Genomic DNA, 27,911 nt, shown 5'->3' on the forward strand with positions numbered 1-27,911 from the left:
CTCTCTGTGTCATTGTTGGGGTAGTACTTGGCAATGGGCGACACGGCGTGGCTGAGCACCACATAGGCGTAGTCGAACGCCTGCTTCACCTGCATGGCTCCGTACGAGCTCCGGCCCACATCGTTGTCTGGGGAAAAAAACAATAAAAAGGATTTATTATGGATGCGTGTCCTTCGTTTCTTCCGATAGACTCTTTGTAAACATCCACAACCTACACCTCCCTCTCCCTGTTTAGAAATCCAGAACGTATAAGCAATAAACAATAACCCACGCTTTCGAGATTGTTCAGGTGGTCCAGAATTGGTTGAGAACTGCTAGACTAGGATAAAGACATTTTTTTCTTATTCTTTCCATGAAGTGAGATTTTTACATCTAAGACCTACTACTACACAGTACAGTTTTACTGTAACAGTCAATCACACTGGTTTTACAGTAATAAAAAAAAAAACAATCAGACAACACCAACGATGGTGTAAAAAGGAACCAATAAACCTTTAAACCTTGGAGCCAGTGCTTTTTTAAGTAAAAGTATCAATACTGCAACAAGTTTTTTAAATATATGAAAATCCTTTGCATATAGCAGATCTACAAAATCAAAATGTAGTAACTAAAGTTTTCAAATAAATGTAGCAGAGTAAAAGTACAATATTTGGATCTGAGATTTAGTGGAGTATTGAAAAAGTATTGAAAATTGGAAATACTTCAAAATTGAAATTAACACATTAAGACCTGGAACGCATCTGTGTCACTTTTTCATTTGAGCTAAACAGCATCATTTTACACTCTGGCAGATCTACAAGCTCATAGCGCGGCACCGAGTGCCACGCTACAAGCTTGTAGATCTGCTATTTTTGAAAAATCGTGAAAATGTGTGCAAATCTTTGAATGCATATATTCTTTTAAAAACCAACCTTTTAAAAACTTTTGAAAACCACTGATATAGAAATGTAGGTTTTTAAAAAAAACGTTAGGATTTAGAAGACATTTTGCAGAATCGGAACCTCAGGCCTCAATGGGTTAAGTACAGTACTTGAGTGCATGTACTTAGTGACTTTACACCTACACAGCTTGGAGCCAGCGTGCTGGAGGACTTTATTATTGTTGTCCCTATACTGTAACTCCCTACCTGGCTGCAGCGGGTCCTCAATGTACAGCATGGACGGCCTGTATCCGTCCATCATGCTCTTCTGCACCTCGTCCTTGGCTACGTAGCAGCCGCCGTCCTTTATCCTGATGCCCGTCTTCAGGTAGTTGAAGTGTCGCCCGTACAGCTCGAAGAACTCGATGAGCAGCACCCCCATGTTGGTGTTGGGACTGCAGACGTCCTCCCTGTAGTGGAGCTGCAGGGGGGGAGAGGTCACAGTGGCATTAATGATGATGATGATAAACTCCATTTCAGACACAATAGGTCCATATAAAAACAGAGATACAAAACAGACCATAACAACACAGAGATAGAGCCTGAGTACCAAGACTGTTTCAACGATTAACTTTTTGTTTTAACAAAAAAAAACTCAACCCTCTACTCTCTCACAGCCAAGAACGACTTATGACGAGACATCGTCATAACGCCCTTTTTTATATATTCTTTTGTTTTTTTCACACAGAACCAGAGATAACTCGATCCGAAGGTGTACTGCTCCATTCACTTCCTGGTTAACTTATCACTTAAAAATCCTTTATCTCGGCTCCTGTGTACTTTTTTTTACTATGTATTTTTGGCCGAGACATGTTATTTTCAAAGGCGTATAAAAGCGAATGGGAGGTCACAATGACATTTATTTTTTTTCTTGGAAGCACAGTGAAACCCATCAGTGAATCGATCATACTGGAGATAAATATTCTGTGACTACTTCAAAAGGTAAGAAAATCAGAAAACCGCTGGCAGTGGGAGCACGCAGCCAGAAATAAGTCTGGCAGTGAAAGAGTTAACTGTTGCACCCCAATACTGTTCATTATGTACTGTATCATATTACAGCACTCATTACACTGCCCTGCTCCAGTGGTGAAACGTCAAACATGTCCACCCTGCGTGGGAGGGGGTTGTTTTCCGTCCAGTTCAAAGTTCAAGTGGTTTTATTTTTGGTAACATGCACGTACGTCGTACAGTACAGCTCGTAAGCAACAACTGCAGGCAACATTCTTGTTAGATTCCAAAGCTGTCCTCGGTGCGAATTCCGTACCCTCCCACGACCGCATGGTTTCTGACCACTATAACGCCTGTCTACCGCGGATGCCGTTCCATCTCACTGCCAGCACCACTGATATAGCAACAGAAGTTTCTCAGAAAACTGTTAGGCCCAATAACAACAGATACCGTACATTTTTCATTCCGTGCTTGACATGCCGACCGCCTGCTCCCGCCTACAGTAGAGTGAAAACATCCTGCGTCCGTTGTATTTGTGTGTTTTTTGGATCCCGCGGGAAGACAACACAACTGCCATGAAGCCCATGCAAATGTAATTACGGGTGCAGCGGTTAATTGAACTAGTCTTGGCGAAAGAGCCTACTCTGTGTGGAGTTTGCATGTTCTCCCCGTGTCTCCTAGGGTAGTTATTACCCTCACAAAAACATGTAGTAATCCTGGTCACTATACCGCCTCCCCCATGACAGCCGGGGCGCCTGATGGAGGGGAAGGGAACTGGTTGGAATAACGTGTTCCTTCCACACGCTACGTCCTACCGGTGAAACTCCCCGCTGTCAGGTGACAAGAAGGTCAGTTGGCTCTCAAACATTGAAGGAGGCATGAGCTCGGCCCTAGGCTCCCTAAGCTGGTGGGGGGAGTGTGGCGCCCAGAATCACTTAGAAAATTGGCACCGGGTGAAAAGGGGTTACAAAAATCGTGTGAATTTAAAGTAAAAGTAAAAGAAAACTAGTCCTTGACATGAAAAAAAAGCACTGATGATGTAGTATTCTCTGACCTGTAGGAAGCTGACAGCCATGAGGAAGAGGCTGTAGGAGCCGATCCCACCGGTGAAAACTTCATTCAGGTCCCTCTGTAGCAGGAACTGCTTGAGCACCAGCACCAGGTAAGGCAGCACAGGGTACTTCTACACAAACAAACACAAAACACACAATTTACAATGTAGGCATTTAGCTAGACACTCTTTGTCCAGAGCGACTTACAATAAGCAAGGGAACACATACATCAAATGCAGAGAGACAGTGTAGTGTAGTGCCTCAGAAAACTAGGATCACAGGTTAACCAAGAACCTAGCATCAGTCTAAACCCTTACTTACATACTATCAAAATAATAATCTGTACATTGAAACTATAGGGTACCAGGTAAATAATGCACCTAGCATCGGTCTAAATAACCTGCTATCTAAATCACATTTTAACCATAGACACCGGCGACAACATCTCAGCACACAGGATAGCCACTAAGCATTACAAGGATCAGTACAGTTCTATCTTATAGAAAAAAATAAACTACTACTTTAAGTAGTGAATTTAGACTGTTGGTTTAAAAACACACACAAAGCAAACATTTCTATCTGCCTACACACACACACACACACACAAAAAAACACACACACAATATATAATATATGGTTATATCACCCTCTAGTGGGAGAACCTGAGAGCACCACAGTCGGTTGATTATTTTAACAGAGGACTAAAGACCTACCTTTTTAACAAAGCTTTTTTTTTTAGATACACAGGTTTTACCTCTAGGCTTTATGCCCTCATGTTTTAAATGCTTTGTTTCTGTTTCTTAGATCTTTTATAGTGGTGTGATGATTTTTTATGCAAATGCTTATTGTAGCATTTTGAGATGTACACAAATGTAAAGTGCATTATAAATACAATCCATATTATTTAAAATATAAGTATACCGTATTTGTTAAAGGGAAGACCGCTTTACTTTACACAATAACACTGTTAGTCTTGCATAGGTACTGTATGAGCAGGTTAGACGAAAAAAATTGAACGTGTGAACTTTCAGTCCCGGACAGGGGGTGTATCCCATCTGGCCCACCCATCTTAACACTTAACTTAAACTGACCACTTCACTTAATACAGCAGCCTATTGGCTGTCACCACAACGACCATGGTTACGTATTTGTAAGAAAGAGGACCATATTTATGTATTTGTAAGCAAGAGGACCACGGTTATGTCTTTGTAAGCAAGAGGACCACGGTTATGTCTTTGTAAGCAAGAGGACCAGGGTTATGTCTCTGCGTTACTGTACCTCTTTGAACTCTTTGATGAGGCACGCCGCTTTGACCCCACTTTTCACATTGAAACTGATGTCAACTTTGACCTCAGTGAAGGAGTCTGTCAGCTTGATGATGGGCACCTGAAGACAGACAGATAGACAGACAAAGAAGAGAAGTGAGTGATGGTGGATGGGTTCAGGAGTCTTTCACAGCTTCATCAGTTCTGAGTGAAATAATCCTCAAAGTTTCACGCCAGTGTTGGACACCAAAAATAGCAGATCTACAAGCCCACAACGGCAACTCCTCCTAACCCAACCTGAATGTTTACCCAATTACTTTTCCCAAATACTTTTTAACCACAAAAGAAAAAAACAATTTATCTGCTTCTCAAATAGCACTTCTGGGGACATTTATTAATTATTGATAAATTGATTTTGTGCTCTCACAAGTATAGTACTAGAAGTACACACACACTCCAAATTTAGCAGCCTACAGAGATAAGGAGTCTTACAAAAAAACTGAAAGCTGGGGATGCAAAAAAAGCTGATAAACAGGTGGTAGCTGTTTGTAAAACACATAACTAAGGTGCCATCAGGACATGGCAATTTATGAACATTGGATATGAATAAAATATCTAAATGTCTGGATATAAATATAAAAGACACGTTGTGAGCTTGTAGATCAGCCAATTCCATACATTCTTTGAAATCTTTTGAAAATGTATAAACATTTTTCAACATGGAAACAATTATGACAATACTGATGATAATGCAAAGATGTATGAAAAAATTATCTGAAATTAATGCAAATAATAATTGTGACAGGCCTACACATACCCCCCCCCCCCCCCTCATGCACATCAGAATCCTATTTATTGTCATTGTATGTGAACATTCAAAGAAATTATATTGCCACTTTATCACATAAAAGTGAAGTCCATAAAAGTAGTAGTCTACATCGGCCATAGGTAGAGTCAATATTGCACGTAGTTTAACACATACCGTGGCTTTGTCCAGCACTTTGATGGAGTTCTCGTCCGCTACGTTCCTCTTGCGTAGCGCCTCCTCCAGCGTCCACAGAGGTAGGGTCTCCCACTTCCCAAACACCACCAGGTCTATGTCACTGAGAGAGGAGAGGAGGTGGGTGGGTCAGTCACACACAGTGGTGGACAAAGTATTCAAAAGTACAAATTTATGAAGTACATTTTCAGATATTGGCACGACATTTTCAAAAATAGTGAAAATAGCAGATCTAGATCGGCCATTTTCACTATACTAGGGGCTCGGGCTGCTACGCGGCCCTCACATCTAGAGTTCAGGCCGCTACGCAGCCACACCTCACAACTACGTTGCACTTCCGATCCGACCAATATATCCGAGTCATAGTGTCGGGGCTTTGTCAGAGTACCCGTTGTACCCGTCTGTCTGTCTCTGTTGTGCCCATACATGGAGATGTCCTTTTGTGTCTCTTTTTTAGCGGCGCTAGCCGGGATAGAGCGGATATTAGCCCTCTATACCCGGCTTTTGCGTCAATGTTCTGATTGGTCAGACACGTCAACAAAGTGATTGGTCAAGCTTCACGTGACACGTGGCTATAAACACATTATAAACACTTATTGATGACAAAATGTATCAAAGGCGCCGCTACCTTCACACAGGTGTGATTTTTTTTTAGGACGTTGAGAAAGTCCAACTATATCACCAGACTTTGGAAAATGTCTACCGCTGTTCCATTGAAAGTAATGTACCCTCACCTACTGTACACAGCTTGGTATGGAAACCATACAGATATAAAGGTAGACGCTTCCTCTGGCTCTGAGGCGTCTGTATCTCGGGCGCCATAATGGAGGGGGCAAGTTCCCGCGTGCGTCACAGAAGGGGGCGTTCGGTAGGCCAATCAGAGGCAGGTGGGGGCGGCTTTTCGTAACCCAGCCTTTAACCCTTTAAGAGGCAGCCGCGCAGCAACTAGTCAGTTAGACGCGCTGTGATTGGCCAGTAGTCACTTTGAGTGGCAGCGTGCCCCCTCTGATATGGCGGCCGCGATACAGGTCGCTCCAACGAACTGCAGCGGCCAATGAGGTATCTAGGTTTCTATTGGACCTCTTCCTTCCTTCATAGTTGTTACCAATTATACCAAAGAAGGCTCTCTTCCATTCTGGACACACTGAGTCAGGGTGCTGATATTGTGCATGTTGGCTCACTAGTGGAAACACACAAATTGGGGTCCATGGACCCTCATGGTTCCTTGAAGGGGTTCCAGATTAAGGGTGCGTAACTCTGAGTGTGTACAAATGGAAACAAATGGACCCGTTTAGTATCATTCATTGGCATCATTGGTAACACCTTGTTGGGGAAGTGGCCCAATTTTCTCTCCAAAAAATGGCTATTGTGCATGGAGCCTTCTGTTCTGCTTTGGAACGGTCCGTTCCGTTGCCCCTGCAGAGGGGTGGTGAAGTGTATCATAGGCTCTTCATTAGCAACAATCCAGTCCATCTACCAACAAGGCTCTCAGTCTAAAAGGCTCTCAGCACCGTCAAGGACGCCTCTCACCCTAACAATGGCCTGTTCTGCCCCCTCCGCTCACAGAGGACTACAGATGCCACCAGACCATTTTGGACAGAAAAAGATTTTCGTGACTTTTTCTGCTTTACTGAACAATGGGATCTGCCAAAAAGACTGTGCCTCAGCCAGCCGTTGTCACAAACGCACCAGATTCAGAAACTGCCCCCCCCCCCCAAGCTATTATTCTGTTTAACTCTAAATAGTCGTGTCGTGTTTCGTTGTACAATCATCCATCCATACGCACACCCTAAAATCTGTAGTTTTAGTTTAATTATGAGAACGTAAAATCCTTAAACGGTGCGCTAATCTAATTCTCCAGTCCTCAGTATGGTGTCAGGAGTCCACTAATCCAGGTGACGCGTCAGTGAGTATCGGCATTACTGTGTGTGTGTGTGTGTATGCATACAGTACATGCGTTAATGTGGCGGGGGCGGTGACGGGAAAGAGTGTGGGGGTGTGTGTGTGTCTACGGCTTATGTGTGCATTGGGTGGGTGTTTATTAGGTACCGTAGGCTCAGTGAGTATTTTAAATAAAAGGCTTCTTCTGTGGTGGATTAGCAGGTGCTATAATTATCAAGCCCTCTTAATCGGCAAAACAAAAGGCCAAACGGCCAGGCTTTCTCCACGGCAGAGAGTTTATGAGGGGCTCTTTTGTTTGCAGTTCTACGGGACGGTTTGGTGCGTCTGTGAGCTGTGAGAGTAACACCAGAACTGAGCCGTTGTCTAAAAGCAGCCTGACGGCCTCACACACACAGCTTACCTCGTTGGCAGATATAAGCCCGTGCTGAAGCTTCCAAACACTTGGACCTGGAGAGAGAGAGAGAGAAAAAAAACACACATAGGTTTGTATTACTACACTTGTGAGGACAGCATTGACAATAGCTTTCAAATTGCATTGAAAATAACCAAAAAGTAGCCCCCCAAAAATTCGGATCCACAAGCTCACAACGCTTGTAGATCAGCTATTTTTCGGTGCGTGACATCGCTGCACAACTTTATGTATAAAATAGGAAAAGAAAACTAACCTCTAACCTCTAAACCTAGCCTCTAAATTACCAATCCTAACCCCTGATTGTAAACCTAACCCCCAAAAAAACAAAAAAAAATTGGACCACAAAACAAGCATTTCTTTCCTTTCCAGGAAAATGGTCCTTGTGATGTCCGTTTCTCAAACTCTACTATACTTGTGAGGATATGTGGTCCTTGTGAGGACATGTGGTATAGTAACACACACAGAGTTTAATTGATTCATCCAATTCTGCTGAATGAAATGCTAATTTACATCAATATTAAAAGAGGTTAACTAGGCATAATGGATATTTAAGGATGAATAACATAACAGATAACAGGCATAAAACACAAAGAAATTGGCAAATCATCCACAGTGTTCCCACGCAGAAAAGCAATTTAAACGTGAGTGCCTGAGAGCATGGAATATGAGGTTCTCTCCCCAAATGTCATCCCAAGGTTTAAATTAATTAATGTGGAGTGAGGCGGTAGTATGAGATCAGTCATTTTAAACAGACAACGGTGGTTCTCAAGGTGGGGTGCGGAGAACCCCACGGGTCCTTGAGGGGCTTCCAAGGGGTCCCAGCAAAATGAGTCAATATAGCATCAAAATCAGTTCAACCACTTTAACGATATATACATCGGCCATTTGACAATAGCTGATCTACAAGCTCACAACAAACCGCATTGTGTAGATCTGATTTTTTTGGGAAAGATTTTTGAATATTTTTAAAACCTTTTAACAACACAAATCTTGTATGGGTCCCTGGCAAAAAACAATAATAATAATTTGGGGGTCCTTGATATGAAAATGTTTGAGAACCACTGATTATGTTAACAATCAATGGTAATGAGTATGTTGTTAATACAATATAACTTGGGGCGGTTGGTCTCCCCTAGTCAAAATAAAATGTCTCCCCTGAGCAAGCAGGCTATTAGCTCAGTGGTACAAAAATTATAATAAAAAAAAATCAGCATTTGTGCTGGGTTATTTCATTTTTTATTTATGTTCCGTTGATAAGTTAAATGTTCTCAAATACAGACCATCAACTAGAAACTTTCAAATTGATTTAAAAAAGTTTGTTGGCCCAAGACCCAAAATCAGGATCAGCAATCTGGCAGCGGTTTGGCCTCTAAAACAAGAGGTTCTCGACCTTTTCTGGATCAGGGCCCACTTGAAAATCTATACAAGCGTTCGCGGTCCACCCATCTCACCACTTAACACGGCAGCCGAAGTTAAGTGGTCAGATGGGTGGGCCGCTTCCAGTTGGATCAATTGGATTAGCTCACATTTGAAGGGTTCTTTTTCCCACACACACACACATACACACACACACACACACACTAAGCAGATCTATCGCTGGGAGTTTCGCTGTCATAAGAAACTCGTTCTTCGAGTTAGCGCATCGGCATTATCGTTTGACAGACCAAAACTGTGCCATTTATTTATTAGGGAGGAACAAGACGGAACATGACACAGGCCCCTAGAAACAACTAGCTATTAAAACAGTCAGGAAATGGAAAGACAGAATTACTGTGTAATTTGCTGTTCGGCAGATCCTACAAAGACAGTAGCACGCTGTTAGTTCTACAGTGGCTGTCAGGCTGTAGCACGCTGTTAGTTCTACTGTACAAGCTGTACAACGTACTGTACTGTACAACGCCTCACGTTTGCGAGGCGTTTCGTGTCGGCTTGTAGATTTATTTTCACAATATTTATCTGTGGAACCGATTAAAACTCAACTCAACTCCTACAATTCCAAGTGCTTGTTAGGGTGGGGGGTCCCCAGTGCAAATATGATTATTTGGGGGGGTCACAGCCTGAAAAAGTTGAGAATGAGAACCACAGGGATAGAACACTGGTTCTCAAACCTTTTTATGTCAAGGACCCCCAAATTAACACGTATTTGGCGCAGACCCCCATCTGAAAAGGTTTTGGGACATCTTTTTTCAAGATTTGTTTTTAGAAAATAATCTACAAGCTCGCTTAGGAACCCCTTGGAGCCCCTTCAAGGACCACCTGGGGGGTCCCCAGACCCCACTTTAAGAACCATTGGAACCAACAGTATTCTGGTTCCCAATGAACGGAGTCGTGAACCACTGCCTTAACCACAAAAAAAGTTATTTTTAGAATAGCCGATCTACAAGCGCACAATGCATGGCACCGTGATGGGTTGTCAGCTTGTAGATCAAAAATGGGTGTTTGGGAAACACTGACTTCAACCAGTGGCAGTGAGCCACTGCTCTCTTTTAACTAAATCCTATATGGCTGGTTTTCCTGCACTCCTCTTCCCAGCATCCCCACTTCATTCAAGTGCACTGGTCCAGCGTACGACAGAGAGAGGCCACAGAAATAGAGCCTTAAGCTGTAAACCTGCCTTTATTCCCCCTAAACCCTGCTGGGCCCCTTCCTCCTCCTCTTCCTCTTCCTCCCTCAACCAGCACTATGTTATCCCCTCAATCAGCTTATAGTCCCTCTGCATGTGACTGGGATAGAGTATGAATGAATGAATGAATGAATGAACACATTTATGAATGAATGAATGGGCTTAGCAGAACACACTTTTTGCTGCTACTGGAGCTTTTACCGACATGTATCGCATCGTACTATGTATTACTGATGAATTGAGTACAATGGACCACAATTGAAACAAGCCCGCTGGGTTTTTTTGTGTTATTCTTTTAGCATAACTTTTGACTGTACTACATGTATAGTTAACAAACGTGTTAATAAAGTATTACATCAATCAATCAAAATGGATGAATGAACGGAGGGATGAGTGTATGAATGAATGAATGAATTTAGTTTGAAAATAAGGTAGTCGACAGACATTTTTCGCCATAGTTTTAGTCAACAAAATTAACACCACAGTAACTCCAATGTTCCAATGACAGCACATCATCACAACGATAAGTGCATGTTACAGTGTAAAAACATAACGTGCAGATGCACGGTTAGGGTGTGTAAATTAACCCATGTCACTTTGAGAGTGACAACCAGCATACCTTCAGGACGTCACATCTAATGGCCGCACGCCAACGGCACTTAACAAGTGCCGTTAGTGTTACAAATGATGATCTCTGTTAAGACCCGGACTTTAATGACTGACTTGAGGAACCAACAACTATGAAGGTGCCTCCACCACTCTGTCTGAGGCATGTGAGGACAATGTCAAACGCAATAATATGATAGTACACAATCATGCTGGGTTATAGTGGGGCTGGTCTAGCACAGTGGTTCTCAAAATATGTCCCCAAATTAATATCTATTTGGCCGTGGATCCCCATCTGAAAATATTTTGTGCAAGGCACCCACATGCAAGATCTGTGTTGTTAAAATACTGAAAGTCATAAAACCACTCATCAAAGCAGAGACTCTTTTCAGTCCTTGCCTATGTTTTCTTTGGTGCACTTTTTGCACTCTTACATTTTTAATGACACCACATCTGATTATGGAAATCGTTGATGTTGGGTTTGGAAACCTTATATGTCCAAAACCTTTCACTTTCACTTTTTTTTCAAATTCAAAACAAAAACAAAGCTCAAAACGTGGCGAGAAGCGACGCGTTTTGAGCTTAAAGATTGGCTATTTGTGTTACACTGTAGTATGACGAAGTAGGGGAATTGATTATGAAAAAACATCAAAGTTTAAACATGGAGATAAGAGGTTTCTACATGACAAAATGCTGCTTCCTACTGAGTGCATGTTTCTACTTCATCTTGTTTTTTGTTTGTTTTTGTTTTCACTGCATAGTGGGCGGCAGTGGGCTCAGAAGGAGCCAGTGGCAGTCTAGGAACTAGAAGGTTCCCAGTCCGATCACCAGCTCCACCTGGCTTAGTTTGTGTCAAAGTGTCCTTGAGCAAGACACAGTGCAACTCCTAACTGCTCCCGATGTACAGGTTGGTGCCTCGCATCGCTGCCTCCTACACTGTTTGTTTGTGTGAATGTGTGTTAAAGGCATAGTATGCCACTTTGCCCTGTGTTTGCATAACAAAAACAAACCCATCATTTCCCTCTATACCAGCAGTCATCAGCCACTGGAGTAGTGTGGTGGTGTTTACCTGCAGAGACACACTGCCCTCTCGCAGTATTTTGGTGTTTTTCTCTATTTGTTTTGGTAGACAGGGACATTTTTGGGTAACCACAACAAACAGTGAAAACACCGAAAATACAGAGGGAGGGCAGTGTGCGTTGGCAGTGTGTTTCTGTAGGTAAACACCAGCACAATACCCCAATGGCTAATAACTGCTGGTACAGAGGGAAATGTAGGGTAAAAAAAAACCATATTTTTTTGTTATTATGTAAGTTACGTACTATGCCTTTAATGTAACACACACATTTTAAATATCTATGGTTAAATGCACTATAGAAAGGCAGACCATTTACCTAAGTGATTTCCCTTTTGAGGCAAATTCTTGAACTTGATTTGGGGCTTCCTTTATTTGAGACAGCTTCCGTTAGCTACCTGGTGAGTTCGCCTCAGAGCACTCTGTAATCCGCCTGGTGGGTGTCTAGCCGTCCAGGCGGATCAATCAAACACCTATCCAACCAAGTGGATATCAGTAAGCTCACTGCAGTCTGGTCTCAGTGGAAACAGAACAGCCAGGAGATGTACTGTGCTTTTTATCTTGAAGAGATAGAGGCACTACGCTCCAACACACAGCCCTCGGCACCCTGTTGGCAATGCCAGTTTGGTATGTCTAAAACATACTGAAAGCATGGGCCTGACAGTGACAGCGTGGGCAAAAAACAAAACAAAAATGATGACGAAAATTGTTCGCCGACTACCATTTATCAATAAAACACTCTGACAATGTGTCACGCTGTGACGTGTTGTGAGCTTGTAGATCTGCTATTTTTGCCACACAGCTAAGTGTAAATCAGGCATTACGACGCCATCACGGCACACCGAAATACATTTTCGGTGTGCCGAAACTAAAACTAGACTAAAACTAAAACATTTCATATGACTAAAATAGGACTAAAACTAAATAAATATTTGCTGTCAAAATGAACACTAGTTCCAATATTTTTTTTTCTTCCCATAATCCGATTCCCTCAAGTTGCGTATTGGTTGATAGACTGAGAAGCGAAGTGAGAAAAGAAAATCCGCCGAACAGAGCGAATCAGTCAAAAGCCAAACTGAATTTTTATGTTCCAATGTCCAAAACACAATTATTTGTGTGACAATTTCCCATAAACAGAAAGCACAAACAAACATGTCTATCAGCTGTCTTCAGCCAGTGAGAATGAGGACAGCCAGGACACCTGCTGATTAGGGTGCCAATGCCATGAATCGATAAGACGTAGAGGGAGATAACAGTAGACAGTAGAGAGGATGCTTTAGAAACTAACTGGCAGTTCACAAACTTTTTAACTTTAGACCCAAAAGAAAACTTTGTATGACTTTGTAAAAATTAAAAAAATATATATATCCCAAATTACATTCACATACAATATCTTTCATCCCTTACCTTTAAGATAAGTACAATGGTCTAATTCTAACACAGATAGTCCTGATTCCGCGGAGACCAGCGAAACTCTTTCAAAAGCAGCTGATCTACAAGCTTGCCACGCGTGGTGAGCTTGTAGATTGGTTATTTTTAGAATTTTAAAAAATGTGTCTTGTTGTTTTTTATGCTTATGTAGATTTAGCTTTCAGCGTGCTCACAGGTTTAAAGACAGGTGCCGTGAAAAAAGCACAGAATTAATTTGCTGGTTACAATATAAAACTTCAATCTCAATAAGTCAAAAGTTCACAATCAAAAATGTGCAGTTATATCCTAAAAACACAAATTTAAAATACACCATCATTTATAGTCTTCACACACAGTATGGTCTGTGTTATATTAAACCAAATAGAATTATTAACAAGAGCTTGAGACAAAATAATAAATTTCTCTGGCCTCACTGAAGACAATTGTAGAGAACACTTAACAACCCATTGATACCTGGAACGCATCTGTGTCACTTTAGATGTCTTTGGCTATTCAAAAATAGCAGATATACAAGCTCATAGCGCGGCACCGAGTGCCGCGCTACGAGCTTGTAGATCTGCTGTTTTTGAAAAATCTCTATTTTTTTTGTTTTAGATTTTTTTCCAAAAACGTATGATTTAGATTTTTTTTAAGAATCGCCTCAGGTCTTAATGGGTTAAGCTGGCCTTACACTACAGGATAATCTTATAAGATTATCCTGTAGCGTGTTGCTACCAGCGTGTGCTACCAGATTTCAAAATCGTTTAAGATTTTTAAAAATCCCGTAGTGTAAAGCCAGCTTTAGTCTTCCTCTCTCTCTCTCTCTCTCTCTCTCTCTCTCTCTTCAGCATACCAGAATTCCAAGCAGTCACCTGTGTGGGCGTGGCGTGTGCCGAGGCTCCCGGCGGTGCCAGGGGCCCGCTGCCAAGCTTCTCATCGCTCTGAGCGGACGGGCCTATGACAGCAGGCCTCGCCGGGAACACCCCTACAACCTGGCACCCGTTCTCTGAACAACCGCATACTACTAGCCTAGGTGTGAGCGAGATGTCATTAACCTCCGTTTGACTGCTCATAAAAGTAGACAGTAAATCTAGCCTTCTTGCATATTCCCCGCGGGGCAGCAGCACACCACACGCTGACCGCACTGACTGAAAACCTAGAACGCATTGATGGGTGACAATCGAAACAAAAAAACACAATTTAACCCATTAAGACCTGAGGCGATTCTTTAAAAAAATCTAAATCCTAACAGTTTTTTGAAAAAAATATAAAATATATTTTTTCACGATTTTTCAAAAATAGCAGATCTACAAGCTCATAGCGCGGCACTCGGTGCCGCGCTATGAGCTTGTATATCTGCTATTTTTGAATAGCCAAAGACATCTAAAGTGACACAGATGCGTTCCAGGTATCAATGGGTTAAAATATCCACACACCTCTAGCTTGCAGTTACTGGCAGTCATGTGAAGAAGTTTAATTATAACAAGAAGTCATTTTTTTTGCATTTGCAAGACTGCCTGTTCTTTCTAGTGTTGCCAACCGTCCCTTGAAATACAGAATCGTCCCTTATTTGGAAACTAAAAGACGTGTCCCTTATTGAACTGATAAGGGACACATTTCTTTCCTTATTTTTGGGAATCTTGCAAGTTCAAACAGCTCATAATTATGCATATCTCTGCTGTCCAGCCAGAAACTGCTAACTCCAAAACGCTCATTGTTCAGGAAACGCAAAAACAAAATATACGTTTTTCAGGAGAAGAAAACCTTATATTTTTAAAACAAAGCAATACTGCCTCATCAAAGTTGGTATAGTGACTTTATATTTTGTCAGATACTTGCATGTGTCATTATATTATCAACACTTTAACCAAATCGTGGGTAAATCAACACTTTACCCAGCGCAAGTGGAGTTAGCAGTTTCAGACGAGCAGAAATCAAGCTGAAGTGGAGTTAGGTGTCCAAACAACAGTACTCCACTCGCTGCTGAGGGAGAGGTTTCAAAAGGGTACAAATTCTCAAAAGCTAACAATGGATCTCCAAGCTCACAATGCATCACAACAACGTGTGAATTAATGCCCTGATGCTTCATGCCACTTATTATATAGGCCTACAATAATAAACAGGACTTTAAATATTACAATAACTTCTGCAAAGAGGTAGTAGAATAGCGCGACAGAAATGCTATGAACGCCTTTCTTCTTGTCACATTGCTCTCCTCATTAAACACTTAATAGATTTTAGAAATATAATTACTTGTTTTCATAACATTAGCGTCAGTGCTAAGTTTAACTAGACGCGTCGCAATTCCGGGGAAATTGCAGAGTGTGGTTGCGCCGACGCCGGTCGGACTATCATAATGTCGTCTGGACAGGTTTATCGCAGGGGTCCATAGATCACGTGTACCGATTTGTGTGAGATTTGGAAAAAAATTGTAGGAAAAGGAGCAAAAAGTGTGTTTTGAAGAAAATTCAAAATGGCGGAAAATCTATCCTGACGCAAATGGGCGTGGCCTATATGGGGAGCTGCGTAATGACCCAAGGAATCTAGGGAAAAAGACATTTTGATTTTACGACCTACGGTTCAAGAGTTATAGGCCAAAAGGTAAAGTGGGCTGTTATAGCGCCACCATGTGGCCGACTGGTGTGATTATTTTCATAATAATTTCGCCAAAAACTATTAACCTCCCCTCCAAATCTTGTAACTGTAGCCCTTACGGTTTCCGAGAAAAAAATACTTGAATGGGAGTTTTTGCAATTCCCATTAAAGTGGATGGGGAAATTTAATGCACAAATAAATCAATATCAAAAAATCTATCCTGACGCAAATGGGCGTGGCCTATATGGGGAGATGCGTAGTGACCCAAGGAATCCAGGTGAAAAGAAATTTTGATTTTCGGACCTACGGTTCAAGAGTTTCAGGCCAAAACGTAAAGGGGGCTGTTATAGCGCCACCATGAGGCCGAATGGTGTGATATTTTGTTCAATAATTTCGGACAATATTATGAATTATCCCTCCAAATCTGATAACTCTAGCTCTTACGGTTTCTGAGAAAAAAATACTTGAATTTGAGTTTTTTCACTTTTACATTAAAGTGGATGGGGAAATTTAATGCACTAATAAATTAATATCAATTAAACTATTCAACCAATCTCTTAGCCCTATACACGCGCACGATTCCCGATTTAGACGGTCATTTTGATATGTGGCACGACATTGGGGGATAAAAACTGTGGGAGGAGATGCGCTCTAAAGTATTGTTTATCTATAAAGAAATAAAGAAATAAAGAAATAAAGAAATAAAGTGTATAGAGTACAATAGTCTGGTTGCCCTGTTGGGCAACCACACTAATAAACAGGTACACTGCATAGTTTTAACAGACTACGGGGAGCTTGTTTACGTGGTCCTCCTCCTCGTTCACTGCGCAACGCGCTCTACTCATGCTGTTGAAAAGCAGCGCTGTAGAGGAGAGGGGGGAGTTGTTTGTTTTTGACGGACAGTTTGAGGATCCAATGGAGTTGGGAGTTTTCGTCAGAGGCGCTTTTTAATACTTTTCATTGGTTCAAATGTTTTGATATTTTACACAGACCTAAAGGGTGTTCAATAGCCTTGATTTATGGAAAAAAAAAAAAATGAAAATGGAGTTAGCTGGTCCTGGCTGGACACCGACGATATATACTATAATACAGGTTGTTAAACCCTCTAGACTTAGTGAACTGGACCAGGGTAGTCTCTGACTCTGTACTTGGACTGCTTCTTTCCCTCCGCACCAAATCTCTTTGCCAAAAATAGCCGATCTACAAGCTCACAGCGCGTCGCGACACGTTGTGAGCTTGTACATCTGCTATTTTTGGCTAATGTTCCCCCCAAGAATATGGAACCTGGGGTTCAAGCGGTTCATATAATATAGCCGTTTTCTCCACTCCCTATACACCAAATATCTTCGCTAAAAATAGCTGCTCTACAATCTCACAACGCATTGTGCGGGGACTCTAGGGTTCATGTGGTAAAAAAAAAACCTGCCTCGCTGACAACGTAGTGTTCTAGTAGGAGCCTGAGGAATGGATGTATTAACCCATTTAGACCTGGAACGCATCTGTGTCACTTTAGGTTTCTTTGGCTATTCAAAAATAGCAGATATACAAGCTCATAGTGCGGCATCGAGTGCCGCGCTATGAGCTTGTAGATCTGCTATTTTTGAAAAATTGTGGGAAAATATTTGTTATATTTTTTTCAAAAAACTATTAGGAATTATACATTATTTTTAGAATTGGCCTCAGGTATTAATGGGTTAATGTAGGTTCTATATCGTAGCTGTCGGGTGGAAACCTTGTATGTCCAAAACTGTTCCATTGTTATTATTTTAGAAACATTTTAAAATAGTGAAACTAGCCGATCTACAAGCTCACAGCGAAGCGTTGCGAGCTTGTAGATCGGCTATTTTCCCTACTTTTGTGAGAGACTCTTGTATGATGAAGTAGGGCATTCTTCTTTTCCTTTCGGGGCTGTTCCCTACAGGGGGTCGCCACAGCGAATCATCTGCCTCCATCTCACCCTATCCTCTGCCTCCTCTTCTCTCACACCACCTAACTTTATGTCCTCTTTCACTACATCCACAAATCTTTTCGTGTCAAGGAGCCCCGAATTGATATATATTTGGCCGTGAACACCTAACTGAAAATGTTATGAAAATGTTCTTGAAAAACACTTTCAAGATTTTTCAAAAACCTTGCAGATCTGCTTTTTTGAATCGCCAACTTATGAATGGATAAAGTGGTTAAAACTATTGTGACCCTATATTAACTGGTAACTGGTTCAAATATGGAGATACAAGGTTTCTGTCCGACAGCAACGATATATATTTTTGGACATTCATTGCGTGTACAAATATTGTGATTGATATCATTGTTAATATCCTGGGGGAAAATATCACAATAGCATTTTTGACAACAGAGTACACAGCCATGGCAGATGGGAAGCATGCTCATCTTCTCATACCAGAAGGCCGTTTCTCTTTTCAAAAGGAGACGAATGGAGTCGGGGCCAAAATCAACAATGGTTGTTGTCTAACTAATAGATGAGATTGGTGCTCTCTACATCAGAAAAGTGAAGTTTATTGGTCCTCACCACCACCTGCATGGTTTTATCTTCCCCGCCTCATTTCACTGTAGTGTCAAATAAAAACAGAAAAGACTCTTGGTTCCTATGAATCTGGGATCAGCTGTGAAAAGCAAATGTTGCTTCTTCTTGCCTACTGTGCATGAGCTGTGCATGATCAATAGAATAGAGCAGTGTTTCTCAAAGTGGGGTCCGGGGACCCTCACAGGTCCTTGAGGGGGTTCTAGGGGTCCCTAGCCAAATGATTGATAGTTAGGAACTAGGGTTGTCCGATATTGGCTTTTTTACCGATAACCAATATACCGATATTGTCCAACTCTTAATTACCGATACCGATATCAACCGATACCGATATATGCAGGGATTATTGTGATTAGGGTAAGCTCAAATTTCATATCACACACACCATATACAGTAAGAACTCCTGTAACTTATTTATAAAGCAAAAAAAAATAAAAAAAATAAAATATCGGCCGATAATATCGGGAGGCCGATAATATCGGACATCCCTATTAGGAACCAAATGGACCAAAGGTAATCAACAAACCATACTATTAAAAACTGGTCAAACATTGACCAAATTGTGAGATATTTACCTGAGAAAGAGGCAAAGGCGTTGCCAAGGCATTGTGAAGCTTGTAGATCGGCTATTTCACAATATTTATCTGTCTAACAGAGTCAAACTAAATGTAATGCCTCAACTCCTACAATTCCAAGTGCTTGTCAGGGTGGTGGGGGGGGGGTCACCAGTTCAAATATGATTATTTTGGGGGTGACAGCCTCAAAAGTGTGAGAACCACTGGAACAGAGGACCAACCTCCACTCCAGCTGGCTGCAGCAGACCCCTGGTCAGTCAGTACAGTAGTAGAGACGTATGCATAGCAATGCTTGCCCACTTATTTATAGCTGGCTCTCAGTTTGCTCCTCAAGCATCGACACTGGATCCAAGGGTCTTGTGTCAGTTTGGCAACGGGGGAATGAGTTTAAATTTATCACATCGTCGCTGTCATAAACCTCTTATCTCCATATAGTAAGTTTGTGTTTTTTAGTAGCCGATCCACAAGCTCGAAACACCGTGCGAAGCGACACCTTTGGAGCTTGTAGATCTGCTACTTTTGCAAAAGATTTTATTGAATCATGAAGAATTACAGTTTGGGACGTATGAGGTTTCCACCTGACAGCGACAAAATATTCAAATAATCGGGCCAGTCTCCAAATTCGATTTGCGCCAACAACACGTCTATCAACGTGTTCAGGTTTCAGGTTATTGCTTTGGTGAAATAGGCTCTCCCTCCCTCGCCTTCTCTCGCTGGTCCAGCTCTGTGGTCTGATGATGTCACACACAAAACCGTTGCCTAACATTGGGTGCTTTGCGCTGACATCATTCGTTTGCCTAACAACGTTGATTTGCGCAAACGTATGTGATCTTTACCTATGGATTTGTGTCCATATTTGGGCATAATTTGAGCAAACGGACAGACAAACCCACGACAACTTTAATTTAGTGTGTATATAAATTATACACATCACAGGCTCTCACACGTGATAACACGGTAATTTGATTAGGGCTGGTTTATTCTGGCTGCTCTGAATTTATATCAAGTTCAACTAGAGTCTAGACTAGGCCAAAATCTAGTATGAAATGCTAGAAGGCTTTTAATTTGAAACAAAATCTTGTAAGAAATGCTAGACGGCTTTTAATTTAAATCAAAACCCACAATTAGTATGACATACTTGACGGCTTTTAATAAGTTACACAATAAGTTACACAATTGCTTGCCTTGTGAGGATGATGAGGATATAAAGATTAAACATGATTGTGATTCTAAAGACACCTGTGGGCGGAACCGAACACTGCTGAGCTGCTGTTTGCACTGAATCAAAGTTCCTATCACACAAAGATTTGGCGGCCTGCCCTGTAGTAACCCTGAGGACCCCCTGTTGAATACCCATGACCTACAGTGAGCGTGGGCCATGTGGTTTGTGTGGTGTGTGTGTGCGAGCGTACGTCTCCAAAGAGGATATGCTACACTGTTTCGTTGTCTCATGACCTTAGGCCAGTTTCCCTTCCAAACTGACCCAGTCTACGGGTGCAAAAAAAAAAAATATTGATAATCAATAATGTTATAAAATCTGTTAATCATCTCCATTTTGGGCATGTCATTCATTATAGGCGATAAGTCAAAAAGAAATGTACAAAATAAGTTGCTTTGTCTTGGTCCCCAAGACAAAGCAACTGACCTGGGGTGACAGGGCCTTCTCAGTTGCAGCCCGCTCCCTCTCACTCCCAGCTCGCCTCCTTTAAAACCCTCAAAACCCAACTCTTCAGACTTGATTTCAATTCCCCTTTTTACCTTTTCATTTTAACGATTAAGTTTGCTTGTTTTTTTTTTACCCTTTTAACAAGTATTTTCTTAATTAAGTTATTTTTGTTTGTTTTGTTTTGTAAAGCGAGTTGGAGTGCCTAGAAAAGCGCTAAATGAATTGCATGTATTATTATCATTCAGTGGTTAATCAGTTCATGTTACCACTACAGTCAGGTATGAGAGGCGGTGGTGTCACAGTGGTATCTTACCTCAGCGCTGGGCCACAGGTCATGGATGACTCCCTTGATCCTGTCCACCACCTCCAGCCTCATCTTCTCCTCCTCCGGCCGCGGGGAGATGTAGCCGTAGAAGTCGTTGATCTCCTCGTGGAGCCTGAGCGACACGACACAGAAACACAGCAGTGTGAGGGGAGTGTGGAGGGGAATAAGAGCCACATGTTGAGGGAATAATTAGAGGGATTATCATGAATTCATAATAAGCTAACAACAGAACAGGGAGCTCAGCAGTCTGACGAGTATTGATGTTGTCAGCCATGTAATCTTCTTCATATCATCATACGACCAGTAGGGAAAATAGCCCGTCTAATAAGCTCACATGTCACAATGAAATTTTTACAAAAAAGGTTTTGCTTATTAATTAGTAATATGCCCAACATAGGGACGCCAGGCTTAAAGTGGTTAAATTGCAATAAACGCCAAATGAGGAGGACTTGTGACAGACACGAGGCAGCCTAACAATATGCAGTCTAGTGATGATGAGGTGGTCACAGGTTTGAATCCCTATCCTGATCTTAACCACTTAAACCCCAGCATCTCGAATGTGGGGAAAGCTTTCACAGAAAATAGCAGATCGACAAGCTCACAACGCGTCGCAACGTCGCGAGCTTGTCGATCGGCTATTTTCAGCGAAAGCTTTCCCCACAATAACAGAAAATACACTAGTATAGAGCCCTGAGGGACTTCGGTCAACCATATAGGGGGTTAAAGTGGTTAAACAAGGCAACTTGGCCATCAAGAGGACCGGAGGACTGCACTGGGCAGGTCCCAGCTTTAAATGTACACAGAAAAACATCCTCAGTATACATACATTTGTAGATCTGAGTTAACTTTACATTAATTGTTTACACTCAATTAACTTAAACACTGATACACATCTGTATGGATGTGAAGCAGTAAGTTGATGAAAACTCTGAAAACATGATTGTCTGACTCTGAACCAAGCATCTCCAATACAACATAATTCAAAGCAGAGTTGAATTAAGAGACGAGGAAGCGCTGCATGGGTCTGTAATTATCAGAAACTGAAACAGGTGCTCTTTGGAGAGGGTTACATTTGAGGTAAAAACATTTAAGTTCCTTCCCTTTGTGGTAGGTAAAAACATTTAAGTTCCTTCACTTTGTGGTAGGTAAAAACATTTAAGTTCCTTCCCTTTGTGGTAGGTAAAAACATTTAAGTTCCTTCCCTTTGTGGTAGGCTGACATCTAAGTGAGAGAATCAGGTGAACTTAAGAGGACTCCCATTGGACCCTAATGAAGGCCACTGACCCAAAACTCGTTGGTCACCTGTGTTTTTAAAACTTTGCCAAGCCATGACCCAATAAAGGCTTTTTAACACCACTGAACAAAGTGCCTTGGAATTGGATTCTTATTCTTAAGTTCACCTGATTCTCTTGGATGTCACCACAAAGGGAAGGTACTTAAATGTTTTAACCTATAATTTAACCTATAATTCAAAGCATCTTGGATGGCATACATAAGGATTATACTGCAACACAATACAGTACATACACACAACCAGCAAAGACTTGCATAGATAGAAGTTCAAGTGCCTTCATTATACAGGGTGTGTTGTGAAAATGGAAAATGCCTTGTGGGCTTCACACAGTAAGAGCCCTGGAGGCAAACTGTATGCTGGCAGAGTTACTTTTATTTGATTTTATTTATTTAGCAATTTTTTTAAAAACAGTATGAAATGTGCACACAAAAGATTTAAAAGGGTAAAGAGTTCCAGGAGGAGGAAAGAAGCCCAAAGGGCTTTTATACGAGGCCTCTACTCTAAAGAGATAAAAGGTTCTCAGCCACACATCTCGTGACAAGTGACAACAGCTGTTCATATGGATGGGTTGTGTCATTATTAAGAGTGCAACAGAGGTAGTGTATGTGAGCCGTTTGTGGTTATGTTACTTTCGAAGGAACCATTGCCGCGTCTATCAAAGAGGACTCAACCGTGTTGATGGTGTAGTGCAGTGGTTCTCAAAGTTGTTCATGTCAAGGACCTCGAAATTGATGTATATTTGGTCTCCGACCCCCATCTGAAAATGTTTTGTGCCAGGGACTCCCAGAAGAGAAACACTTTTTTTTCAAAAATATTCAAAAATAGCAGATGTACAATCTTACATCTTCTTTTCTCCACAGATAGTCAGAATTGAGCTTATCCTTATTAATCACATTAAATGATTGACCCATTTGGTTTTTATCATCAACCACGTAAGCCCCAATACTGAACTTCATAGGACAAATCGCAGAAATAGCTCATCTACAAGCTCACAGCGCGCCGCATACGTCAGCTATTTTTGCTAGTTCAGCAAATACAGCATTGTCTAAAAAAAAAGAAATTGAAGGAAATCATGGAAAAGTGAAACTTTCATATATTCTAGATTCATTGTGCATTAACTGAAATATTTCAAATCTTTTTTAGTTAAATTTTCTTATGATTTATATAGTTTTTGACCAATTTTTCTTCCTTTTAATTTTGATGATTTATAAAGTTTTCGACAACTTTTGCCTCTAATAACAACATGGCCAAAATAGACGCCAGGTTGAAAGCGATTAAATTATTCCATGCGTGTATTATTCTAAAAGCAACAGTGTTTTTTCAATGTCTGGTACTGTGGGTGATCAAGCCAGCCTTGAAAAAACGCTATGTGCCCGGAAAGGTTGCCCATTCCCTGGTGTAGCGGCTAAGTTGACCTCCTAAAACCAGTGCTTCTCAAACTGTTTAATTTCAAAAACTCCCATAACTCTGAGTGTACAAATGGAACCAAATGGACCCGTAAAGGTCCATTTGGTTCCATTTGTACACTCTCAGAGTTACAGATCCATAAGGGTGCATGTGGTTCATAATACAGGAGTTCCTAACTATCAATCATTTAGCTGGGGAGCCCCTGGAACCCCCTGAAGGACCCCTGGGGGCCTCCCCAGACACCACTTTGAGAACCACTGTCCTACAACCACCTTTGCCCTAACCTTTGCCCTAAAAATCCGATCCCCACTACCAGCCTGCTATCCCGTGTTCGCCCACAATCTGCTGTTCATTCCATCAACCCCCTCCCCACACTTAGCAACGTAAGGCTCGTCTTCATACTCGAGTTGCGAGTGGGTGTCAGGCGCAGAAAACATCCAATCTACAAGCTCACAACAAGTTGCGTCGCAACATGTTGGCACGCTTGTAGATCTGCATTTATTTTTCAACGTGCCACACCTACGCGCGGCTAAGTGTACAGATCAGCCTTGAACACATGCTGTGACCTTTGACAGGAAAGTAAGACTAACGGTGATAATGATACAGGATGGATTCGGTTATCAGCAGTTATGTAGTCTAATGTCAGGAGGGGAAAGTGACACTAAACGCTGCCTAGCCTCCTACTGCAGGCGGAGCGTTGCCTTCTTCTGGTTGGTAGACTTTATACATCTCTAAGGGAGGGTTTACTGGGTACCCTACCACAGCAGTGCATCTCAAAGTGGGGTCCGGAGACCTCCAGGGGTCCTTGAAGGGGTTCCAGGGGGTCCCCAGGAAAATGTGTTAACCCATTTAAACCGATTCTAAGAATGCCTACTAAAACCTGAACAAGTTTTCTGAACGTCAAATCTTTATTCAAAGATATATATTTTTTAATAATGTTGCTATATATTGCAACAACTAAAATAACACAGAGGCGTTCCCGGCTTGAGAGGTATAAGAACGTATAGGTGTAACAGGTCTAAATAGGTTAATATACAGTAGCATAAAGGAATCTCACAATATGACTTGACTGTAAATATGGTGTAGAACACGTGTCTGTGACTAGAAATACAAGCAGCAATACAAGTTTGCCTATAGCCTCGACTCAACTGCCTTTAGATTAAATTACATTACAGAAAGCCAGCAGGAGCATTTTTCCAGCAGCCTTGGTCTCTTTCAACTTGCCCCCATACCCCCAGTCACAGCATGCAGGCAGGGCAGATCATGGATAGATGCCAGGGCAGGCAAACTCTTCCCAGAACACCTTCAACATAATTTAATACGTTTTTCACCATTACAGACATGTGCACAGATGCTTTCAATGCTTTCAATACGCTCCCATGTTAATCATTAAGCGTTATGTGTGCAGTATGTAAGCTGATGGCTTTCTCCACAGATCTGTACAGTAGTAACTGCTTCACTGTGTCGCAGTGGTGTTACCGTTGCATATCGTCTCTGTCGCGTGGAAACTTCATATGTATGTTTCAGGATTCAAATTCAAAAATAGCAAAAGCAGCAAATCTACAAGCTCAAAACGCGTCGCTTGCAGATCTGCTACTTTTGTTTGACGCTGTAGTATGATCAAGTAGGGCGCTAAATTACGGGGAAAAAGCACAGGGATAAGATAACCCATTTAATAAGTGTCAGCGGTGAGGCTGGGTGAATGCAGTGATTTGTTTAGTTTTTACAGAAAGTTGTCACTTTAAATAAGCTACATTACAAAATGATGGATACGGGGGGGAACATGCAGAGAAGAATAGGTGCACCTCAATCCACCAGTAAAACCAAACCACCCAGCGTGGTGCCGCACCTAACACAGCCAGGGGACCGGGGCCAGTAAAGTTCCATCATTCACGTCACACGGCCACAAACACAAGCAGCCAGTCAGGTCCCGTTACATCACACAGCTAGCTTGCAGCCTAACGCCGTCACTGGGTCACGGTGGATTTCCCCCAGTGACGCCCGGCCCGTCACCAATTCATGTGACCTGCCTGAGTGCCTGTCACCAGTTCCGCTCTCCAGATAAGGACTAAAATATGTAAAAATGTCATACTAGCGCACTACGTCCTTATCTAGACTGTATTTGTACTGGCCAACCACAGGAGAGATGTACAAGTCAGTCTTCTCCCAGACAGTGGCCTAAAGTAGGAGAACATTTAGGCCTGTCACACAATTATTACATAATTGCCTGATCGCAATTATATGAGATAATAATTTTTGCATATAATCGGCATAATCGTTTATGTTGAAAAATGACGATACATTTTCAAACATAAAATAGCGGAAATGGACGACGGACAAGCTCAACACGTGCCGTGCCGCAGGAGCTTTTGTTTATGAAGCCTAAAAGCCAGCCAGAAATGAAATTTGTATTAATATGTCCCAATGTTCAATGCCAAAAGCACAATTAAAATGTTAATCGCAACAGTCCATAGAGACCATAACTGTAGTGGACAGATCCCAGTGGCCTTACATTCCAGGGACCCCCAGGGGTCCTTGGGGGTGCTTCCAGGGGGTCCCCAGCAAAGTAGTTAATACAGCATCACAATCATTTTAACCACTTTATCCATTTATATGTTGGCTATTCAAAAATAGCAGATCTACAAGCTCACAGCGCGTCTTTGTGCCGAAGCTGCGAGCTTGTACATCTGGTATTTTGGAATATTCTTGAAAATTATCTAGTGTTTGGAAGCTTTTTAATAGTTTTAAATAAATCTTCTTTTCCGGGGGGTCCCTGGCACACAACATTTTCAGACGGGGGTCCGCGGTCACATACATAATCAATTTGGGGGTCCTTGGCACGAAAAAGTTTGAGAACCAATGGCCTACAGTGACACAAATGCATTAACGCGAAGCAGGGTGGTGCCTCCATGGTTGTGCTCAGGTTGGTCAAACGTCCCTTGGTAAACACTTACAGCTCCATGAATAGTTCTGTAATCAGCTCTCTGCTGGCCCGATCATCATGCTTCCCAAACAAGGCCTCTAAGGTTGAAAAGAAAAATAATCTGAGCCCCACTCAAAACTCAACCGTGTATACTTTTGTCTGTGTGCTATATTCACAAGCTGTCAGCAAGACGTGTGACTTTTAGGCAATTAAGACATGGGGCGTACCTCTAGAATAAGACACTGTGTTCCATCTCTACACCAAGGGTTCCCAGACAGTGGATTGGGACCCATGTTTGGGGTCTTGGACCCATTTTTATGGGTCGGAATTAAATATCTCCTTTTTTTCTGTTTCCTACATTTAAAAAATAAATATATAAACCTATTTTAAACCAGAAAAATCTTTTAAAAAACAATTCCAACATATTTCAAAAGTATTTTATAAATAAAATCCAAACATCAAAAATGTTCATAAATAAATAAAAGCGTTTAACAAGTAGTGAAAATATCAGATCTACAGTGCACAGCGAAGCAACGCATTGTGAGCTTGTAGATCTGCTATTTTCACAAGGTTGAAACGTCTAATTTCTCTTTTGGGTCTTGAGCTAAAAAGTTGGGAACCACTGTTGCCTAGCAGTGACCTTAGACCCGGGCATACTTCTAGAATAAGACACTGTGCCTTCCTCTCTAACACCACTGAATGGACAGGATCACAGAGATGTGATTTATGAGGAACACAAGTGGTCAAAGTGGTGGCTCTCAAAAGAACTGCTGACATGCAGGTCAGGAGGAGGAGTACAAAGAAAACAAGTTACAAAACCATTCATGTGCAAAGAACTCGGGACACAAACATGTCCCAACTACCCAAATAAGAGTAGCTGACGTTCAATCCAGGGACGATCATTACAATTTTCCTGACGATTAATTGTCACACAAATAATTGAAATTAACGATTCAATTGCGTTTTTGGCATTGAACATTGGAACATAATAATAATGACATTTCCGTTTGCCTTTTAGGGCTTTGTAAACAAAACATTGCACAGGGCAGATATGACAATTAATAATTGTATACTATATCAAATGTTTTAAAAAATATTGAAAATGTCATAATCATGGTGATGACGATTACGCCGCTATATCTATCTCAAATATTTGTGACAGGACCCCAAAGTGCTCCGACATGATGAATGAAATGTTGGCCAACATCATGTTCTGATGGAGGGTCAACATTAGCAGGTCACTCTGCCCACATGCACTGACCCTTCACTACTCAGGTCTGTACACACACAGACAAGTCACAAGCCTGTGGCTTAGCAAATAAACAGTCACACACAGACACACGTGCGTGCGTGGGTGCATGCATACAGTACA

At 41.7% G+C, this 27,911-nt stretch overlaps 1 protein-coding gene across 1 annotated transcript in view; it reads right to left on the bottom strand.

Moving 5' to 3' along the window:
* The window catches only part of tent4b (terminal nucleotidyltransferase 4B), a 57,891-nt gene that overhangs the window by 3,618 nt on the left and 26,362 nt on the right, over positions 1-27,911 (bottom strand). Inside the window, exons 2-8 of the mRNA XM_084059942.1 lie at positions 20,904-21,027; positions 7,487-7,533; positions 5,167-5,287; positions 4,198-4,305; positions 2,922-3,050; positions 1,127-1,340; positions 1-127 (exon numbers count right to left, since the gene is read on the bottom strand). Of these exons, the coding sequence (XP_083916068.1) occupies positions 1-127; positions 1,127-1,340; positions 2,922-3,050; positions 4,198-4,305; positions 5,167-5,287; positions 7,487-7,533; positions 20,904-21,027 (870 nt within the window). The remainder of the gene's footprint in view (positions 128-1,126; positions 1,341-2,921; positions 3,051-4,197; positions 4,306-5,166; positions 5,288-7,486; positions 7,534-20,903; positions 21,028-27,911) is intronic.

This window comes from Gymnoscopelus microlampas (genome assembly GCF_963454915.1).
Source record: "Gymnoscopelus microlampas genome assembly, chromosome: 1".
Classification (NCBI taxonomy): Eukaryota; Metazoa; Chordata; class Actinopteri; order Myctophiformes; family Myctophidae; genus Gymnoscopelus; species Gymnoscopelus microlampas.